Source organism: Sceloporus occidentalis, unplaced genomic scaffold, assembly GCF_023333645.1.
Source record: "Sceloporus occidentalis isolate IW3139 unplaced genomic scaffold, rSceOcc1.0.p SCAF_1, whole genome shotgun sequence".
Taxonomy (NCBI): Eukaryota; Metazoa; Chordata; class Lepidosauria; order Squamata; family Phrynosomatidae; genus Sceloporus; species Sceloporus occidentalis.
Window position 1 is genome coordinate 107,175,991 of NW_028316981.1, and position 19,103 is coordinate 107,195,093.

The 19,103-nt window shown below is 44.5% G+C and overlaps 2 protein-coding genes across 7 annotated transcripts in view; one reads left to right on the plus strand and one right to left on the minus strand.

Moving 5' to 3' along the window:
- LOC149321934 (F-box only protein 38-like) overlaps nucleotides 1–14,532 on the minus strand; it is a 38,900-nt gene extending 24,368 nt beyond the window's left edge. For 3 of the 6 annotated variants that reach the window (XM_089531634.1, XM_089531644.1, XM_089531616.1), the window contains exons 1-9: nucleotides 14,385–14,532; nucleotides 10,383–10,564; nucleotides 6,530–6,663; nucleotides 4,648–4,811; nucleotides 3,892–4,057; nucleotides 3,471–3,608; nucleotides 3,221–3,358; nucleotides 2,050–2,146; nucleotides 1,321–1,451 (exon numbers count right to left, since the gene is read on the minus strand). In XM_089531634.1, coding sequence (XP_089387760.1) covers nucleotides 1,321–1,451; nucleotides 2,050–2,146; nucleotides 3,221–3,358; nucleotides 3,471–3,608; nucleotides 3,892–4,057; nucleotides 4,648–4,811; nucleotides 6,530–6,663; nucleotides 10,383–10,510 — 1,096 coding nt within the window. In that variant the 5' untranslated portion in view covers nucleotides 10,511–10,564; nucleotides 14,385–14,532. Of the gene's footprint in view, nucleotides 1–1,320; nucleotides 1,452–2,049; nucleotides 2,147–3,220; nucleotides 3,359–3,470; nucleotides 3,609–3,891; nucleotides 4,058–4,647; nucleotides 4,812–6,140; nucleotides 6,270–6,529; nucleotides 6,664–10,382; nucleotides 10,565–14,384 lie in introns of those variants that run through there. The other 3 variants (XM_089531653.1, XM_089531623.1, XM_089531661.1) reach the window with 2 other exon arrangements.
- A 952-nt stretch (nucleotides 14,533–15,484) lies between these two features.
- LOC149321935 (enoyl-CoA hydratase, mitochondrial-like) lies at nucleotides 15,485–18,313 on the plus strand. Its single transcript, XM_089531674.1, has one exon. It carries the CDS (start codon nucleotides 15,576–15,578, stop codon nucleotides 16,449–16,451), a length of 876 nt encoding a protein of 291 aa, XP_089387800.1. The 5' UTR covers nucleotides 15,485–15,575; the 3' UTR covers nucleotides 16,452–18,313.
- Nucleotides 18,314–19,103: the final 790 nt, after the last annotated feature.

Here is a 19,103-nt window from a genome sequence, read left to right on the forward strand (position 1 = left end):
TGCCGGCAGACCGCCGCTTTTAGGTGGTCTGTAACATGCCAAAGTCCCCTTAACAGATATTGGTCTATAAAAATGAGAAGACTTACTTGGTTTTCATTTATATTAAATGATCTTATCCACAAGAATTGCCAATATAGCATCTTGGTCCTAAGACTACACCAAGAGGGTCAAATTAGTTCTATGAATTGGTGGGGTTTGGGTTAATCTAGTATTCTGGTTGAAAAGAATCCTTCCCTGTCCCCAAATCACTTTTTAATAGCAAAGGTTTACTTCCCAGTGGAACTCAGATTAAAGTAGCCCCTCTTGAGTGAAAAATGTCTACAATCAAAGGAGAGTGTGTGTGTCAAATCCATTAAAACCCACGCTGCATTTTATATTTCTTTGCCACACTGCTTTAAAGGGAATTAACAAACTCTAAAGGATCTGATAGGCAAAACAGATTTCAGAGCTGGGGGTGCCATGGTACAGGTATGAAGCAGAAATGACACTCCATCCAAGATTCTAGCTCATCGGCTGCATGAAATGTCTTCAGGCAGTTATGACATTTATACTATTTGCCACTCATCTGTGATGAATCCTTAGGCGAGCTGCCAAGTGATGAACACATATGCCTTCTTACTCCTTCCCCTGCCTGCTCACTTGCTAGTACTGTTCCCACAGGTAGGTGTCACAATGCTTCTCCTTCTTTTGACAAAGATACAAAAAGGAGAGCAAGCCTTAAGGCTCTATTATATTTCTATGGCTTAGGCAATACAGACATGTGGCTACTTCCTCTACAGTGGCTCACTAGAGAGGGATAAATCACATGCAGCAGGGGAGAAAAAAGGGAGGTTGGGAGAAATAAAGCTTTTATTTATTTATTTATTTATTTATTTATTTATTTATTTATTTATTTATTTATTTATAAATAATAGTTCCTGAACACAAACAAGGACAGTTAAGTGACTTCCAACATCCATCTGCAACAGAATGGCTGAGTGTGATCTTTTTGTCATGGACTCTCTCTCTCTCTCTCTTTCTCTCATTCTGGACTTGGACATAATTTTCACAAGGGAACTTCCAAAACTGTGTTGAGGTTTCCCATTAGTAACAGATGATCTCCAAAACTCTAATGTTGGCACGGTCATGCACACACAAGCTATTTTAATCAAGCACAACTCATCAGCAGGAGAGAGAAAGTAAGGGATGCTTGTGCATTATGAACACTTTTATTGTAGCATCTGCATCTTCTTTTAAGATTTGAAACATATAGACAGATAAAATCCAGATCTACCCTAACAGCTGATAGGTAACCCAAAGGAAAATGGAAGGATTTCATACACTGTAGCAAAAACTCATCAACATATCCAAGATGTAGGGTTTCAAACTGTGGAAACTCCAATTCTGCCATTTTTAGTGCAGAGAACACTCCATCTTTGGTAAGGGAAGGCTGGATTCGCACTTCATGCAACCTGAACAGAGGCAAAACAAAATGTAAAAATCTCACACTAACAATTACATCCTGATATACAACCTTTTTTCAAAGCAGGCTAACAGCAAGGGCACTTTCACCAAAAAGCCAGATAGGTGACGATTCACTTATTAAGAATACTTTGCAAATGCATAGCACTGCAAGTGACATATAAAGAATGATACTGTTCGTTTGTAAGCAGCATTATGTCTGTTTCATCAATAAATTGCTCAGTAAAATAAGACATGGCAAAACTACGAGCATTGCAACAATTCAGCCTTCCTTATCCATGCATTTTTTATCTGATTCAATCTTCCTTGATTTGAAAATATTTTAAAAATACATAAATTCCAAAAAGCAAACCTTGATTTTGCCATTTTATATAAGGGACACCTTTTTACTATGCACTGTATTTCATGGGACTTGAGCATCCATGGATTTTGGTATCCACGGGGGAGTCCTGGAACCAAATCTCAGTGGATACCAAGGTCTTACTTTAATGACATTATGTACAAGTAGGTCACTATGCCTTAGGTACAAACATGTTGATTCCTTTACAGATAAAATGACATGCAAAATTACCAAAATTCTATAGGTACCTTCGTGCAGCTGTTATAATGAGGTAGCCAAGGTCCACTTCCAGAGCATTCTTGCAAGCTCCCAGAACTATAGTGTGCAAATTTCTGAAGCCCCCTGCTTGACAGGAAAACCAAGGCCAAACAAAAAATCACTTGGTTGTCAGAACAAAATTAAGACTCTCCAGAATAACCATGCACACAAAGTCTTGTGGGGGGGGGGGGGGGACAATAAAATCCTATAACTTCCTTCCAACAGACAATACTGGTCCATGATAGTAAAGGGTAGCCATGACTAAAGAAGTATCACAGATGCCAGCCAACACTTTATTACTATTTCATGACCAGACAAGAATCTCAGTAGCAGAAAAAGTGTGTACTTTATACAAGTAAATCATTTTTTACTACATGGGGAGAGTTCATTAGTAATGAATATTAGTAGCATGCACTAAATATAAATCTAGATACATGTTTACTTTTCATCATGGAGGCACATATTGGTAAACAGCTGTCAACATCTATTTCAGGACTATATGCAGACTCAGAAAGGCATCAACACTCATGGTATTACAAGTACAAGCCAGAGAGTGAATACTTAACTGCACTCTGACTGCAGCTTCCATGGGTGCAGAAAACAAGGCTCCTCAACTGTTTATTTCTAATATGATCAAAGTTCTTATTGTACCTTATGATGCAGTTTACATTTGTACAGAGACAGATGCTACCCACACAATTTTCCCTTTTCTCTCTCTCTCTCTCTCTCTTATAATGGATGGACTCTGTGGAAAGAATCTAACTTCACTATGAGCTTTAGAGCATAATTTCTAGGAGTGTGGGGAGAAGCACAAACCAAAACTTACACATCCATCACAGTTCATGTAAAATAGGCACACTGGGATCAAAAGCAAGCATGCCCTCTGTCTTTCATGTAGTCAAAAGCAAGTATTAAGTATTTCAAAACTCATTATATTGATTCAAAACAACAATCAGGATATTCAAATTTACTTACTGCCTTCACAAGCTTCAGACAACAGCTGAAGCACATTTTGAAACAACACCAAAGTCTCTGAAATGGTGCAGTGGCAATATTCTCAAGAGTCCATGAATAATAAAGGGGAAATAATTACAAACTATATACTATTATATAGTATATAAACTATATACTATCCTCACTTCCAAGGGAGAGGTTGCATACCAGATCTCCAGCTGTCCTCTACAACATGCTGAATAAGACCTCCAAGGAAGGGAACTCGAACTAATTCTAGATGTTCCAGATTTCGAGCAGATGCCAAGCCTGTGACCAATGGGACATACTTCAACGAGTTTGTGGGACCTACAGAAGAATTTTTTTCCAAACATTAGCATACAAAAGGCACTCATTCTTTTGCCGCCACCCCAACTCTTTTTCCAGTGTATGATAAAAGTACCATCTGCATAATTTGTACCTGCACAATTTCTCATCACAAAAGTGCGTAAGCTGATGCAAAGAAAATCCTTAAAAGGCTGTGGTTTGGTAAGCCTCACCCATTTCAGGTACAGGTGCCTCAGCATTGGAATGCAAGGAATGTCAGGGACATTAACTCCTAAAATATAGGAAACAAAACAACAATCCAGGTCAACAATTTCATTGAAAAACAATGTGAATAAAAGTAAAGGGTTTAATTTTTGTAGAAAGTTCTGCAGAAATCTTAGGACACTATTACTAGCTGAAGCTAAAAACTTAGGTCTTCCTAACAACATGAATAACCACTCCTATTATGTAGCAAAACAAGAACAAAATGGAATAGACAACTTTTTAATTTCATAGCTTTTAAAAATGTTGAATCCTTTTAATAATTTAGACAAATACATCACAACAATGCTTACCTACTAAGTGCAAAGTCTGGATTTTAGCTCCTATTGGTATTTTGAGTTTGTTTTCAGGTGGAATTGGGAAGGCACCATTACGATTACGAAACTTCCCTAGGATATGAACTTGTGGCATGTATGTCCAAATGGCTTCTACAAGTTCCAAATGGGAAGTCTCAACACCCTACAGCAGAACAAACCCAAGTAAAGGGGAAATTGCATCACCGTAAATAAATAAAAGAGTATTTATCTTCACTAAAATGTGAATAACAGACCAAGAATAATGCTAAATACAGGAGCTGTCCAATTTCAATTAAAAAGTAGCAGTACAAGCAAAAGTGATATTATATTCAGTTATTTGCTACACTGGAATAATTTATTATTAATGAATGTCTGTAGCAGGGACTAAATATAAATCTAGGTATCAAATGTTTATTTTTATTGACTAAAAAATAAACACAAGACCTGGAAGAATAAATGTAGCAATGTTAAAAATGGAAAGCGAGGGCAATTCTTGCCAAAACTAGACTATCTTGGCATCATTTCAGTATATTTGACAGAATTTCAGATTTACTTAACAGAATTTAAAAGTACAGCATCTTCAGCTATTAAAAGACAGGTTTTACAGAATGCAAGCAATGAGACACATCATCATCTGCCTTTGCATAAAAGTATCTCCTCACCTGCTCATCACTGTGACCTTCCCTCCAAGTTTTATAAAGGAACATGACTAATGGCTATGTATGCTTCATGTTTTGAACACAAAACACTTACTAGTAGATTTGGGCAAGTCTGCAAGGCTTCTAAAACGCCTGGAATACTGAACGCTTCATAGCCACGAACTCTGCGCCTGTCAAGGTGCCTAGGATGAAGCCCATATAGCTGCTCAATGTCTGGCATTTTCTTCAGTAAAGTTAGGAAGCTGGAATCTGTGAATCCTGGGGAAAGACAACATATTTTATCTTTTGGGTTACAAGAGATGTGCTAGCATGCAAGGGAGATTAATGTGGTATTTATAGTTCACAGAAATAAAAATTTTAAGCTCAGCAGAGCAAAGATTGCTGTTGTGCTTAATTTGATCATGCAGACACGACAGTCTATGATTTAGCAAAGCAAAACAGAAGAACAATGTACTTAATTTAATAATTATATAATTTAGAGAGAAGATTTCAGAACTTCAGAAAAAGTACTTCACTGTTCAGCTAATAACAAGAAGAACTAGAATATACACAATAAGAGGGTAAGAGTGATTTCTCAATTTTTAACTAAAACTACATTACCGGGGGGGGGGAAGTAATAATCCAACATTATACACACTTAAATCCTGTGGATTTAAGACAGGAACTGATTTCCACAGAGCTTAGTAGGACTAAAAGTGCTCCGTTTGGATTAGATGTTCCCCTTTATTTCACAAGCTTTTTTTTTTTTTTTTTTTTTTGCCCACAGATTCTTTTGGAGTAGTTAACTAAAAACATCATGTCGTCATACAGGCACTTATAATATGCTGTCTAATTCTTCTTGATAACAAAGTACAATCACTGGGCCCATAGTTCCTTTTGTTTTGTGTTTTATACATTGTTCCCACTACACAGTGACAACTTTCTTTGGCTTTCCTAGTTCCACAAGAATATTGTTATAAACTCTCCAATCATATCAGGCACTTCCTTCAAGCTCTATAGATCTAACACATTTATTAAACATTCATTTTCATCAAATCTGGGTGCCATAATTTCTATCTGGTCTTGGTCTACATAATTCTCATTTCAAACTTATTTCTAAAATACCTGGTATCCTCTATGTTGTTTTTTGTCTCGTTAACTCATGTATTTTGACCTATCTTACATATTCTCTAGCTTTCCATAGATACAGGTTTCATTTTGATTTTCCCTCTCAATGTTTCTATATAATAAAAGAATGCAGAAACACACAAAGAAGGCAGCTACTCCTGTATCACTGCCTGCACTTCAACTTATTCATATATAATGTACAACCAACAGTAAGGAATGGGGTGAACAAAGTGTGGCCCCCAGGCCATTTTTGTGTCCCCCATGAGTCAAAACATTTTTCAAAAGAAGAGGAGGGGCGAGTTGGCTATGAAATGACCTACAAACCCTCTAGTGATTACAGAGGACATTTCTACCAAATGTCCCCCAAAACCCTCTGGGGTGAAAGTGAATAGGAAGTGAATTTCACTCATTTCCTGTTGTTAAAATGCACAGGAAGCCCCCCAAACAGAAGAACATAGCAAGAGAGGATTAGCAGCTTGCCTGAATATATTGACATTTTGCTTGAGGAGACTAAATCATTCCAGAATTTGCCCATATGATGCAATCATACTCTGCTTTGCTTAAATATTATTTATATTTTTGACATGTTGTATCTGTAGCTTGTTATTACTGAAAAAATAAAGTACGCAGAAAAGGAAAAAAAGATCAGAGTTCTCCAGGAAACAGGTCTCAGTTTTTAAGCTCTGGGTTCAGAAATATTGGTGTACAAACATTAGAATATTTGTTCCATATAAGCATGGGAGAAAATGGGAGTATGTATACACATTCATTCCACAACCTAAAATCTTTCCCAAAAAAAAAAACAATTGTAACAGTTAGACCAACACAAACTAGACCATGGTGCACCACTATCGAAGAGCAAAACTCACCAGTAGGCATGTACTCCCACCATCGGCCTGCGCAGAGATCCACCACTTTCACCACTCTTAAATATAGGGTAACTGCTTCCTTTAACTTTCGGGAGAGACATTCCATGCACATGATATCTTGCAGGGGAAGGTATCTTTGGATGGGGAGAGAAATAGAATGCATCTTCAGATGGTATACTTCCTCTTCTTTTCTACCAAATAATCTAGATCCATGATGGTGAACCTGTGGCATACGTGCTCTCTCTAAAACACGAAGCCGTCTAGGAGGGCACGCAGTGAGGGAGGCCCAGGTTGGGGAGATGGAGGCGGCTGAGCCCTTCTTCCTCCCTCTCCCACCTGGAGAACTCATTCTTGGGACTGGCAATGTGCTCCAGCTGAAAGTCCAAGCAGGACTGCAGACAGAGCGTCCCCAGTGAGGGAGAAGTCTACCCCATTCAGAAGGAAGAAGGGCTGGATGGATGGGTGTCTTGCCCAATAAGGGTGAGCTAGGATGCACCTTACTGGTCAATCCTGGAAAAGCCGTGCCCAGCACTGGGCCATGGTGCTGCCTGGGAAGCAGACACCACCGGGAGCTGAAGCAGCCACCATTAGGCTCCCTGCCCTGCCTCTGGAAAGGGCTGGCACGGTAAGTTGTGCAGCCATATTTCTGGCAAATTTAGTGTTGTGAGGTGTAATGAGGCCATCCACACTGCAGAAATGATCCATTTTGACACGACTTTAACTGCCATGGTTCCATGCTATGGGATTCTGGGAACTGTAGTTTTGTGAGGTGTAATGAGGCCATCCATGGGGTTTACTTGGCAAGAGTTCTTCAGAGGAGGTTTGCCATTATCTTTCTCTGAGAGAATGTGATTTGCCCAAGGTCTCCCAGTGGGTTTCATGGCTGAGCTGGGATTTGAGCCCTGGTCTCCAGAGTCGCATGTTCAAACCGCTGGTTCTCTTTGTTCTTGTGCTGTGCCTTCTGTGCTTTATTATGCTTATTGTTGTTGTTGCGTGACTCCAAGTAGTTTCCAACTTATAGACCCAGAACACCCTCCCTTCCTTCTGAGTGCTGATTCCTGTGACCCTAAGGTGAAACTATTATGGGAGAAGCTTCAACTGAGGGGGATTTCCATTGCCATCCTCTGTGACTGAGAGAGCATGACTTGTGTGTGTGGTGCCTTCAAGTCATTTCCAAGTTATAGCAACTGTAACATGGAGTTCTCTTGGCAAGCTTCATCAGAGCGGGGTTTGCTATTGCTAGCCTGAGGCTGAAAGAGTCTGCCCCCATAAGTCCTGCCCCATAAGTCCTGCCCTCAGAAGGTGGAAGTCCCACCCCTAGAGTTTGGATACTTGGGCGGGATACAGACCGCCCAAAAAGAGCAGTCTGCCGCTGCCTCCATTTCCACCAGCGGGAAGCCTCAGCTTCCAAACAGCGAGGCTTCCCAGTGACAGAAAAAGAACCCGCAAAAAGAAGGTTCTTTTTGCGTCATGCTTGCTATGCCCAAGTGCGCGAATGGCGCACTCGTGATGTCGCAAGCGTGATGGGACATGCGGGCGCTATGCATCCGTTGCGTCAAAATGGCAGCGCCTATGTGTATAGGGCACCGTCATTTTGACGCCCCCGTCACCTGCTAGGGGTGATGCCGGTATGGATGCTGCGTCCTCGACCAACCCCTAGCACGTGACAGGGGCGCCGTGTCCGCCAATCTGTACAGCGCCTAGGTCTCTAAAATGTTCGCCATCACTGATCTAGCTAGCTAGTACTATATTCATGCATTCACAGTATGGGATAAATTCATAAATGAATAAAAGAGGTTTGTACAAACAGAGCAGTCTAACAACAAAAGAAAACATTACAATACAACAGTTATAAGTACTCACATAATTGTCAACAGATAATGCAATTGCAATTAAGGACTGAAATAGATGGCCAGAAGGGTCGGCCTCAGGCTGCAGCAATTGCATGCCACGGCCCTAATCCGCCTTGAAACTACCCGAAAAAGGAGCAGCAAAAAGTCGGCTTTGTGCCTGTGCCACACAGAAGCTGCCTTCATGATGCTCTGGCAGTGTGCAAACATCGTGCTGTCAGAGCTTCAAGAAGCCGCCCCAATGTAAACATCTGAGTGGCTTCTGGGCAAGCTCAGCGTAGAAACACTGCGCTCTGAAGCCGCCCAGAAGGCGGCACAAAAGGGCAGTTTGTTTTGGCCCTAACACTAGTTTTGCAGCATCAGAAAATTTAAGTGAATGATTTAGTAGAAAATCTCCAGGCTTCTCAAAACAATATAGGCTTTCCTCTATATACTTTAAATTCAGATATATAGTAAGGACCAATCCTCCAGGACTCATAACTACTTTTACACCAAATTCTCATTATTTCAAGGATTATCTTTTTTCACTTAGAACATCAGGATTTAACTTTATTTATTTACTTATTTTTATGCCAACTTTGTCCTGGAGTGGTACACAAGACGACTCACAGATAAAATTGTATTTGTAATTTTTTAAAAAAATAATTAAAATCATTTCATTTAAACAGTATAAACACATTTTAAAAATACAAAAGTTAGGCCTAAAACAGACAGGCCAAAAAGAGCACCTTCTGGCCTCTTCAGGGGCGGGGTATGAAGATGACACACACCCCTGATGTAACCAGAAGCCCCTATGAGGCCATCTAAGTTGGCCCAATGCCATCGACAAAAGGACTTGGAAAAATCTACATCTTGCCGGACACCTGTTTGGGACCACTGCAGCAGCCCACTTTCAGAGCAGGCAGTCCTGTCACTGTGGTCCTGCACCAATCAGGGCTCAATCACAGGTGCAGTGGCCAGAGGCTGCTACTTCATTCTCATCTGTTTTGCCCCTTAGAAACACATCATGTACTCCAGTAAGAAGCCTGCCTGAGAACAACTACTTAAAGAAAGATACCAGCCAGTGAAAGGAAAGCAGGGAAGGGGGCCAGCCTAGCCTCTCTTGGAAGGGCATTCCAGAGGATGGGAGCAGCCACTGAGGCTGCACCTGCACTGCAGAAATAATCTGGTTTTACAACACTATGGAATTCAGTCAGAGCTCTCTGGCTGAAAAAGCTAAATGTCTTACAAGACTATAGTTCCCAGAATTCCATAGCACTGAGCCGTGGCAGTTAAAGTGGTGTCAAACAGGATTATTTCTGCATTGTGAATACACCCAGAGAAGGCTCGCTCTCATGCTCTCAGCAAATATGCCTGTGAAGGTAGTGGTGGGACTGAGACAAAGCCTTCTCCTGATGCCTTAGATCCAATATGACATAATTAGCCAATAACTGCCAAGCATCCCATCAGTAACCTATGACTGCATAAGTCCAACTTGTGCTATTCCAAGTCACTTTTTTGTGACTATAGAAGTTGACATACTTTACTGCGTTCACACGATAAGAAATTCTCCCGAAACTCACCTTTTAGCTGTTAATAGCACACACACACACACCTCATGGTCATGAGTGACCAGTGGAGAGCAAGGTACATCAAAGGCACCTATGGCTATGCCCCTATAGCCAGACACAAAACATCAGCTGAGATTTTTTGAGGACTCCCAGAGATCCAGGAATAAAGCATAGTTCTGCATGTGGAAATTATATGCTATGTCTCTGCAATGCATAACGTCTGGCATTGTTCCTAGCTGCTTATGTGCAGCAAAATGCCAGTTAACACAAATGTGAAGAAATTAGTTCAATGATGCTTGATATCCAAAGATCTCAAGAATGTGGAAGCAGTTAATTGGAGGAACCTGTTGCTACACTTTCACAAAAGGACAGATAGTTTCATTTTTGTTATCAGATACTACAACAAATGGCATGTGATGTTAGTAACAAAATAAAATACATGTTCCAACCTACCTAAATATATGGCAAAGCACTTCATGTGAAAGCTGATTCATATAGTCCTTCAATTCAGCAGCTTTGAAACATATAGGCCCTTCCCTGCTTGTGGAACATACTTTCACATTTTTCCGTCTGGGTCCCATTTTGTGACGTTTGCTGTTTAAATGGGGCAGTGCTGGTAGGCAGGTTCAGCAAAACTGAAAGAAAAAAAGGTAAAATGAGGATAATGTAGCTATTCAAGTCAACATGCAAAACAAATCTATACAAGGTGTGCTAGAAATATGAAATTTAGGAAATAAGAAAAAGGTTTCAACATTGTTAACTTTCTGAAAAGTTGTCACTTATGAGTTTTCTCTTTCAGAAACTCTATGTAAGATAAAAAATGACTGACATTTTCAGAATAGAAGCAGCCAGTCAGTAAACAGAATTCAATTCTAGTAGAAATTCCTCAAACAAGTCCATTTTACATCTCTGAAGACAATGTAGATACACATGATGAAATTATTTGGATGTCCTTTTGCATCTTGCACATATACAATGATATAGATACATACGTTCCCTTTACATACAAGTGCCAGCATGATGCAGATTCTCAACCTTTGGTCCTCCAGATGTTCTGTACTTCAGTTTTTAGATGGCTCAGTGGTCAGAAATTCTGAGACTTTAATTCCCAAATATTTGGAAAGTCACATCTGAGAACTACTGGTACAGATAATAGTGCTGAATAGAGGTTTGGATGATGCAGGCTCTAGTTCTCACTGGCCATGAAACTTATTGGCTGACTTTCAGCTAGTCCTTCTGTCTCTACCTGACCTACCTCAAAGTGTTGTTGTATGGATAAAATGGGTCAGAAAGAGCAAGGTGTAACACCTTTAGTTCACTAGAGGAAAAGTGGGTTATAAATACAATTTAAAAAAATATAATTAGAACTCAAAGATTTTGGTAGAATAGATGGAAAATTATTTTTGGATCAAAGCCATACAAAGAAAAATACACCACACGCCTAAGTATTTGAGGCAAGGACATGTGTGGACATCAAATCACAAGACAACAGTTTTTATAATGATGTTAAATATTTGGGATACAATATTTGGGATTCCCAGTGATTGGGCAGCATATAAATAAATCCTATTATTATTATTATTATTATTATTATCATCATCATCATCATCCTGTACATATTAAATTGGGAGTAAATCCCATTGAAGTCAGTGAGACCTACTTCCAAGTAAATAATAATAAATAAAAGCTTTATTTCTAGCCCGCCTTTCCAGAGATCAAGGCGGGTTACAATGGTGGATTTTGCAATCCAACAACATACAATTTACAATAAAAACATTGTCAGAAATTTACAATTACATTATATAAAACACCAACAACAACAACAATTCCAAGCTAGCAGCAATTGTAACAACGGTGAGGGGGAGAGGGATCACAACAGGGCTATTGGGGGTATGCCTGTTTGAAAAGATATGTTTTCAGCCCTTTTTTAAATTGGGCTAGGGAGGGGGTCGAGCGGAGCTCGTCAGGGGTCGAGTTCCAGAGCTTAGGGGCCGAGGTGGAAAAGGCCCTTTGTGTAGTGATGGCTCATCTAGCATCTGGAACTCTTAGGAGATGTTTATCACCCGATCTGAGAGTGCGGGGCGGATTATGTGGAGAGAGGCGGTCCTCTAAGTACTCTGGGTCCAAGCCATTTAGGGCTTTATAGGTGATAACCAACACCTTGTATTGTGCCCGGAAGCGAATAGGCAGCCAATGTAGATCTTTAAGTACCGGTGTTATATGGCTGGCCCTGGAAGATCCAGTGACCAGCCTTGCTGCCATATTCTGGACCAGTTGAAGCTTCCAGGTTTGGTACAAGGGTTGCCCCATGTAAAGCGTAGTGAGTAGGAATAGGCTGTTTACTCAAAAATTGATCACAGTTAATAGTGTAATTATCACTGTCTATACTTTCTGCATTTTAATTACCTCTCATTCAACTGTTTACAATCCCCCTCCATTATTTCTTTGAATGTATACATGCTTGAAGCTTAAGAAAACTGTTTATCGGATGGACTATACAGTAACCTATAAAAGTTTGTCAAAGCAAATTTCTTAGTCCTTTGAATGCCACAAGACTCATAGTACAACTCTGTATGTGTCTACTCAGAAGTAAGAACTATTGGATTCAATGGAATCTGCTACTAGGTAAATTGAGATAGGACTACAGCCCTGACATGTCTATTTTCTTCTCCTCCTAACATTATTCTTCCTTTGTTTTTGCTTTCTCTACCAAAACGAAACTTAATAATATTGTATAGCAGACAAAGAGGTGAAATGTACATGACTAGTGAAGGGTAAAGAATTTTTTTTCATAAGAAATAATTTGCACACATTTGGAAGGCAATGAATCCCAGAGATTCATTATCTACTGTTTCTTTCATCATAGCCATTGAGGCTTTGGATGTAAAATAATAAATATGGTGGTAAACTAGAGGAGCCAGGCCCAGAGGAAGGAGGGCTGCGCAGAGAGGGAGAGCGCTGGATCCTCATTGCCCCTGGCCACCAAGGCCATCACGGCTGCTGTGCTGGACAATTGCTGGGCCACTAAAGGAAAAAGATAGCCAGGAAGAAGAAAATCAACTCATTTGAGATGCGCTGCTGGAGAAGAGTGCTGAGGATACTGTGGACGGCCAAAAAGAAAAACAATTGGATCCCATGGTAGATTAAGCCAGAAATCTCCCTGGAAGACAAAATGACAAATACTTCGACCACATCATAAGGAGGAGGTCTCACTGGGAAAAACATGAATGCTAGGAAAGGTGGAGGGAAGCAGAAAGAAAGAAAGACCACATGTTAGATGGATGGGCTCCATTAAGGGGTCATGGGTATAAGTTTATAGGAACTAAGCAAAGCAGTGGAGGGCAGGGAGTCTTGGAGGGGCTCATCCACAGGGCTGCCATGAGTCGAAGTTGACTGGAGGATAGTTAACAACAACAAAACTGGAGTAGGCTCTAGTTTGGAGGGACTGGGACAACCAAAGGGCATGACAAAAGGGCAGGGGAAGGTGGAGAAGGAATCATAGAATGGTAGAGTTGGAAGAGACTGCAAGGGCCATCCAGTCCATGCAGGAACTCCCAATCAAAGCATCCCCGAAAGATGGCCATCCAGCCTCCGTTTGAAGACCTCCAAGGAGGAAGACTCCATTACAATCTCTGAAGGAGTTTGTTCCACTGTCAAACAGCCCTTACTGTCAGGAAGTTCTTCCTAATGTTGAGGTGGAATCTCTTTTCCTGGAGCTTGCATCCATTGTTCCGGGTCCTGTTCTCTGGAGCAGCAGAAAACAAGCTTGCTCCCTCCTCAATATGACACCCCTTCAAGGATTTATACAGGGCTATTATATCACCTCTTAACCTTCTCTTCTCCAGGCTAAACACCCCCAGCTCCCTAAGGCATTCCTCATAGGGCATGGTTTCCAGACCCTTCACCATTTTAATCGCCCTCCTTTGGACACATGGCTCCAGCTTCTCCACATCCTTTCTGAATCGTACTCCAGGTGGGGCCTGACCAGAGCAGAATAGAGTGGCACTATGACTCCCCCCTTTCTCTGCCCCTCCCTCTTCCGTGGCACGGCTGCCTTTTCTAGGGAGCCTTCAGGGGAAGGAAAGGGACTGGGGTCAGAGGAGAGCACTGGGCTGGCTTTCCTTTCCCCTTCTTTCTTGGGGCGGCATCCAGCTCCTTCTTAGGATCAACCAAGACCCCAGCCGCCCAGGCCAATGCCGGCCGCAGCCCTCAGTCCCACCCAGACCGATAAGAGCCAAGGAGGGGCTTCCTTTGGGGCGGAGAGAGCGGCTGCAAACAAGGCCGCAGGGGAAGCGCGAGGCCGCCGAGGCTGCCTGGCGGGGAAAGGGAAAGGCAAAGACAGGCGCCCCGCGGCTCCCTTTCCCTGCGGAGGCCGGGAAACCTGGTCCCCAGCGGAAGGACCTTCCAGGCCGGAGGCACAGCCCTCCGCCCAGACGCTCTCTCTCGGGGCCTCACCTGCCGGGCGCCTCTTGTTTACTGGGACCGGAGGACCAGCTCCGGCAGCGGCAGCAGGAGACACTTCCTCCCTCTTCTACACGGACACTTCCGCTTCCTGTTCGTCACCGGACACTTCCGGAGCCTTGTCTTTCCCTATTACGTCATGCTCCTCCCCCGGCGCCCAAGAGACGCAGGGAAACTGCGAGGAGGACCGCGCAGGATCCACTTCCGGCTCCCATGAGGAGGAGGCGCCGCCGCCGCCACACAAGAGCGGAAGGAGGGAGGGGTTGTTGGGCTTTTTCTTCTCAGCATCGGGAGGGACTGTGGCGCTAGATTCCCACGCTCTGAAAGTGCTGCTATTCCGCTCTTTTTCTCCTGTGGCTGCCTCCTGCTGCATTCTGGGATTTGCAGTTTAGGGAAGGGCGATTGGAAGTCTCGACTAGAGAGCTCTGAGGCCTCGCTGAACTACCAATCCCAGAATGCAACAGGAGGCCTGGCGGGTTTATTACAGTATCAGCTTTCTTGGACTGGCGATGCGTTGCTGTTGTTGTGCGCCTTCAAGTCGTTTCCGACTCAGGGCACACAGCCCCGCCGCTATCCTGGGGCTTGGCCGTTGCCTCCCGCTGAGGAGGCGGAGAGAGCGTGGCTCCCGCCCAAGGCCGCCCGGTGGGCTTCTCTGGATTCGAACCCTGGTCTCCAGAGTCATAGTGTAACCCTGGAACCACTGCTAGGAATAATACTCATATGCAAAAGGGATCTTGTAGCGCCTTTGAGATCGACAGCTCTTCCACACTGCAGAAATAAATCAGTTTGACATGGCTTCATCCTGCTGAATCCTGAGATGTGTAGGGTGAAGAGGGGCCCGAGGTCACCCGGTGAGTCTCGGGGCTCTGACGGCGCTGCTATATATTTCACTTTGACTACTGCATTCTGGGATTTGCAGTTTAAGGAGGGGCGTTTAGAACGCTCAGCCGGAGAGCTCTTAGGCCTCACTGAACTACCAATCCCAGAATGCAACAGGAGGAGGCAGCCAGAGCGCTAGAAGAGCGTCATGTGGCAAGTGCTGTGAAGGGAGTTATCCCTTGCTACCCACGACGGAGGAGCAGCCCCATTCCCCGCAAATGGAGGGCTGCGTCGACGGGGCACCGGAAGTCCTGGCGGCGCCCACGAGCCTTTGCCCTTTGCGCTGAGAAGGAGAAGGAAGGCAAGATGGCCGCCGCTCGGCTCCTGCGGGGGCTCCTCTTCCGTCCCTGGCTGCTGCCTCCCCCGCGGGCCCCGCTGCGCTCGTCCTCCTCGTCCTCCTCCGGGTGGGAGTTCCTGTCGGTGGAGCGTCGCGGGCGCGAGGGGAGCGTGGCGGTGGTGCGTCTGGAGCGTCCGAAGGCGCTGAACGCGCTGTGCGAGGGCCTGATGTCGGAGCTGGGGCGGGCGCTGGCCTCGCTGGAGGCGGAGGCCTCGGTGGCGGCCATCGTGCTGACCGGGAGCGAGCGGGCCTTCGCGGCGGGCGCCGACATCAAGGAGATGGCCCCCAAGAGCTTCCAGGAGTGCGTCGGGGGAGACTTCCTGGGCGGCTGGGACCGCGTGGCTCGGACGCGGAAGCCGGTGATCGCGGCGGTGAACGGGCTGGCGCTGGGCGGCGGCTGCGAGCTGGCCCTGATGTGCGACGTGGTCTACGCCGGGGAGGGCGCCCACTTCGGGCAGCCCGAGATCCTGCTGGGCACCATCCCCGGCGCCGGGGGCACGCAGAGGCTGACGCGGGCCGTGGGCAAGTCCCTGGCCATGGAGATGGTCCTGAGCGGGGCGCGCATCTCGGCCCAGGAGGCCCGGCAGGCAGGGCTGGTCAGCAAGGTCTTCCCGGCGGAGAGGCTGCTGGAGGAGGCCGTGGCCCTCGGGGAGCGCATCGCCCGCAACTCCAAGCTGGTGACGGCCATGGCCAAGGAGGCCGTCAACGCCGCCTTCGAGACCACGCTGGCCGAGGGATGCCGGGCCGAGAGGAGGCTCTTCCACGCCACCTTCGCCACCCAGGACCGCAAGGAGGGCATGGAGGCCTTCGTCGGGAAGAGGGAGCCCCGCTTCAAGGACCAGTGAGGGGGAGACCGCTTGGGCTGGCTCAAGGCTAGGGCATGCTGGCAGGTGGGCCCCACAACATACTCCAACTCCCAGAATGCCATAGCCTTGGGCCAGATAGAGTTAAAGCGGTGCCAAACCAGGTTATCCCTCCATTATGGATGCAGCCTAGGAGGCTTTCGACAACAGCAAGGCCTCCCTCGCCTTTCCTTGGACTCTGAAAGGGCTCATCTTCTCAGCCATACAGATGATTAGTTTCTGTATCAAAGGAATTAATTGGAACCGGTGGTTGTCGTCCCCTTTCCCTTCACAGCAATGATTTGGGAGCACCCCACTCGCTTGGAGGTGGATTCGCATCACTTATGGCCCAAAAAGTGTTTTTCTGTTCTCAAAAGGTCCAAAGGCACTGCGGAAATAATCCCGTTGGAGAGCTCTTGAACTGCCTTGCCTCAGTGCAAGAGGAATCCTGGGGACTGTAGTTTATTGTGGCACAAGCAGAGCTCTCCTGACAGAGAAGCCTAAACGTCTCACAAGCACGATAGTTCCCAGAATCCTTTAGCATTGAGTTAGTTAAAGTAGTTCCAAGCTGGATTATTTCCGCAGTCTGTTTCGGTCCTTAGCCTTCTGTGTGCAGTTTGTTTGAGCCTAACAAATGACACTGAGAGTGATGCAAAATGTAGGGGATATGTTGGGCCAGGAACATGCAGCCCCTCCCCACCAACAGCCATCTTGGAGGTTGGCTGGTTGGCCCTTTCAGTTTCTCCAGTCATCTTGCCTTCTCTAGAGAGATCTGGGCTCTTAAAAATGCTGCCTCCTCCCAGCCGGGAGCTGGAGGCCCCTCATGCTGGGTACTGGGCTGCAATTCTAATGGTTGGTTTCTTTCTTAAGGCAATAATTGGAAGCTGTGATTCTCCCTGATTTCCTTCAAAACAATGCTTTGGGAATGCCCCCTTTGGAGGGGAACACCCCATTTGAAGGATTGCATAGTGGTTGTGCCTTCTGTACATAACAACTTGAGCCTAATAAATGACACTGACAGCAACGCAAGATGCCAGGAATATTTTGGGTTTGCACACACACACCCCCAGGCACATGCATCCCTTCCCCACCAACTCCACCCAGGGCCATCTTGGAGGCAGGCTGGCCATCTGGAGAAAGGGCTGCTTTTGTTCTGTAGTCTCCTTGCCTTTGCGGGACAGAAGTAGGCTCTAAAAGCACTGCCTCCTCTTGGCCAGGAACTGGAGGCCTCTCATCCTGGGTGCAGGGGTGCAATTCTGCTGATTAGTTTCTTTTTAAGGCAGTATTTGGAAATTGTGCTTGTCCCTCATTCTCTTCAAAACAAAGTTTTTGGAATGCCCCAGTTCAAGGTGGCCTGGATTGCACAGAGGTTGTGCCTTCTGTATCAGTTTGTTTGATCCTAACCAATGACACTGGCAGCAATGCAAGATGTGGGGAATATTTTTGGTTTGTACATGCAGACACACAGTCATATCCTCTCAGTTTTAACTTCTCCCCTATTTCCCTCCCTATTTCCAAATTTGAGTGAATTGAAGAAGGTGTGTTAATGTTGTCTCTTGCCTAGCCTGCTAACTGTATGCTTTGGCAGGTGTGATTATCTTCTGGTTTTATCTGCTCCACAGCCACCTGGACAGTTCTGCTGCTTTGGAGTTGAATCTAACCTTTGCCTTTACATGTGGTTATACATGTTTATGTAAAGTCCATGAGATCAAGCTTGTAGCCAAAAATGTGTTGAGGAAAGGCTGTGTGTAGCCTTAAGGGTATGTTGGTGGGGGTTATTTCTGAACACCATGCAGGGAGAAATGTGAATCAATTTAATGATCATAAGTGAATTTCTTTAATAAAATTACATTATTTTAAACCAGGCTGTGTGCCCCTTTCCCACCTTTTCTCTAGCAATAGAATCCTATACAAGCTAGTCAGAAGTAAGTTTCAGAGTGTTCAATGGAGCTTGTTTCCAAGTAACTGTGTTCAGAATTGAAGCCTGTATTGCCACTACATGTGTAGCTGAATTGCGGTCTCCCGTTTCTCTGTCCCTTTCATAGAGTTTACTGGTCACAAATTGACCTGTTTTTCCATTTCCAGCTTGTAATTCAAAATAAAAAGATTTTTATCAGTGAGGTTCAAAAAATGAGCTAACTGATGGTCACTGAGAATCATGACTTGTTCCTGGAAGTTTGCTATGCCCATCTAAACTTTTCTGTGTTTCTTGATTGGTGACCTCAGGCTGGGGATTGTGCAACCCTTCAGATGATGTTGAACTGCAATTCCCAGAATTCCTCACCATTAACTATGCTGGGTAGCGTTGCTGGGATTTGCAGTCCACCATCAGGGTTGGCATGAGTCGGAATTGATTCAAGGACAGCTATCAGCAACAACAGCAAAACATCTGGTGGACAACACAATTCCCACCTTTAGTCTGTGGTTTGCTGTCACCCCCTGGTCTGAGGAACTGGAGTTCAAATAGAAAAGGAGAATGTGCCACATCTGAAGTTACTTTTCCTCATCCTTTGCCACAAGCCGTAGCTGAGTTGTATTAACTCAGTGTAGTTCTAAGATCATTTTGGTGGATAATTTTTGTTATGAATATTTCTCGCCCATACCTGTTCCATCAATATTTAGGCAGCTGTGCAGGATATGAAGGAGAATTATGCT

What these genes read in the sequence shown, in the direction of transcription:
- LOC149321935 (XM_089531674.1), top strand. Translation starts at nt 15,576, where the DNA reads ATGGCCGCCGCTCGGCTCCTGCGGGGGCTCCTCTTCCGTCCCTGGCTG.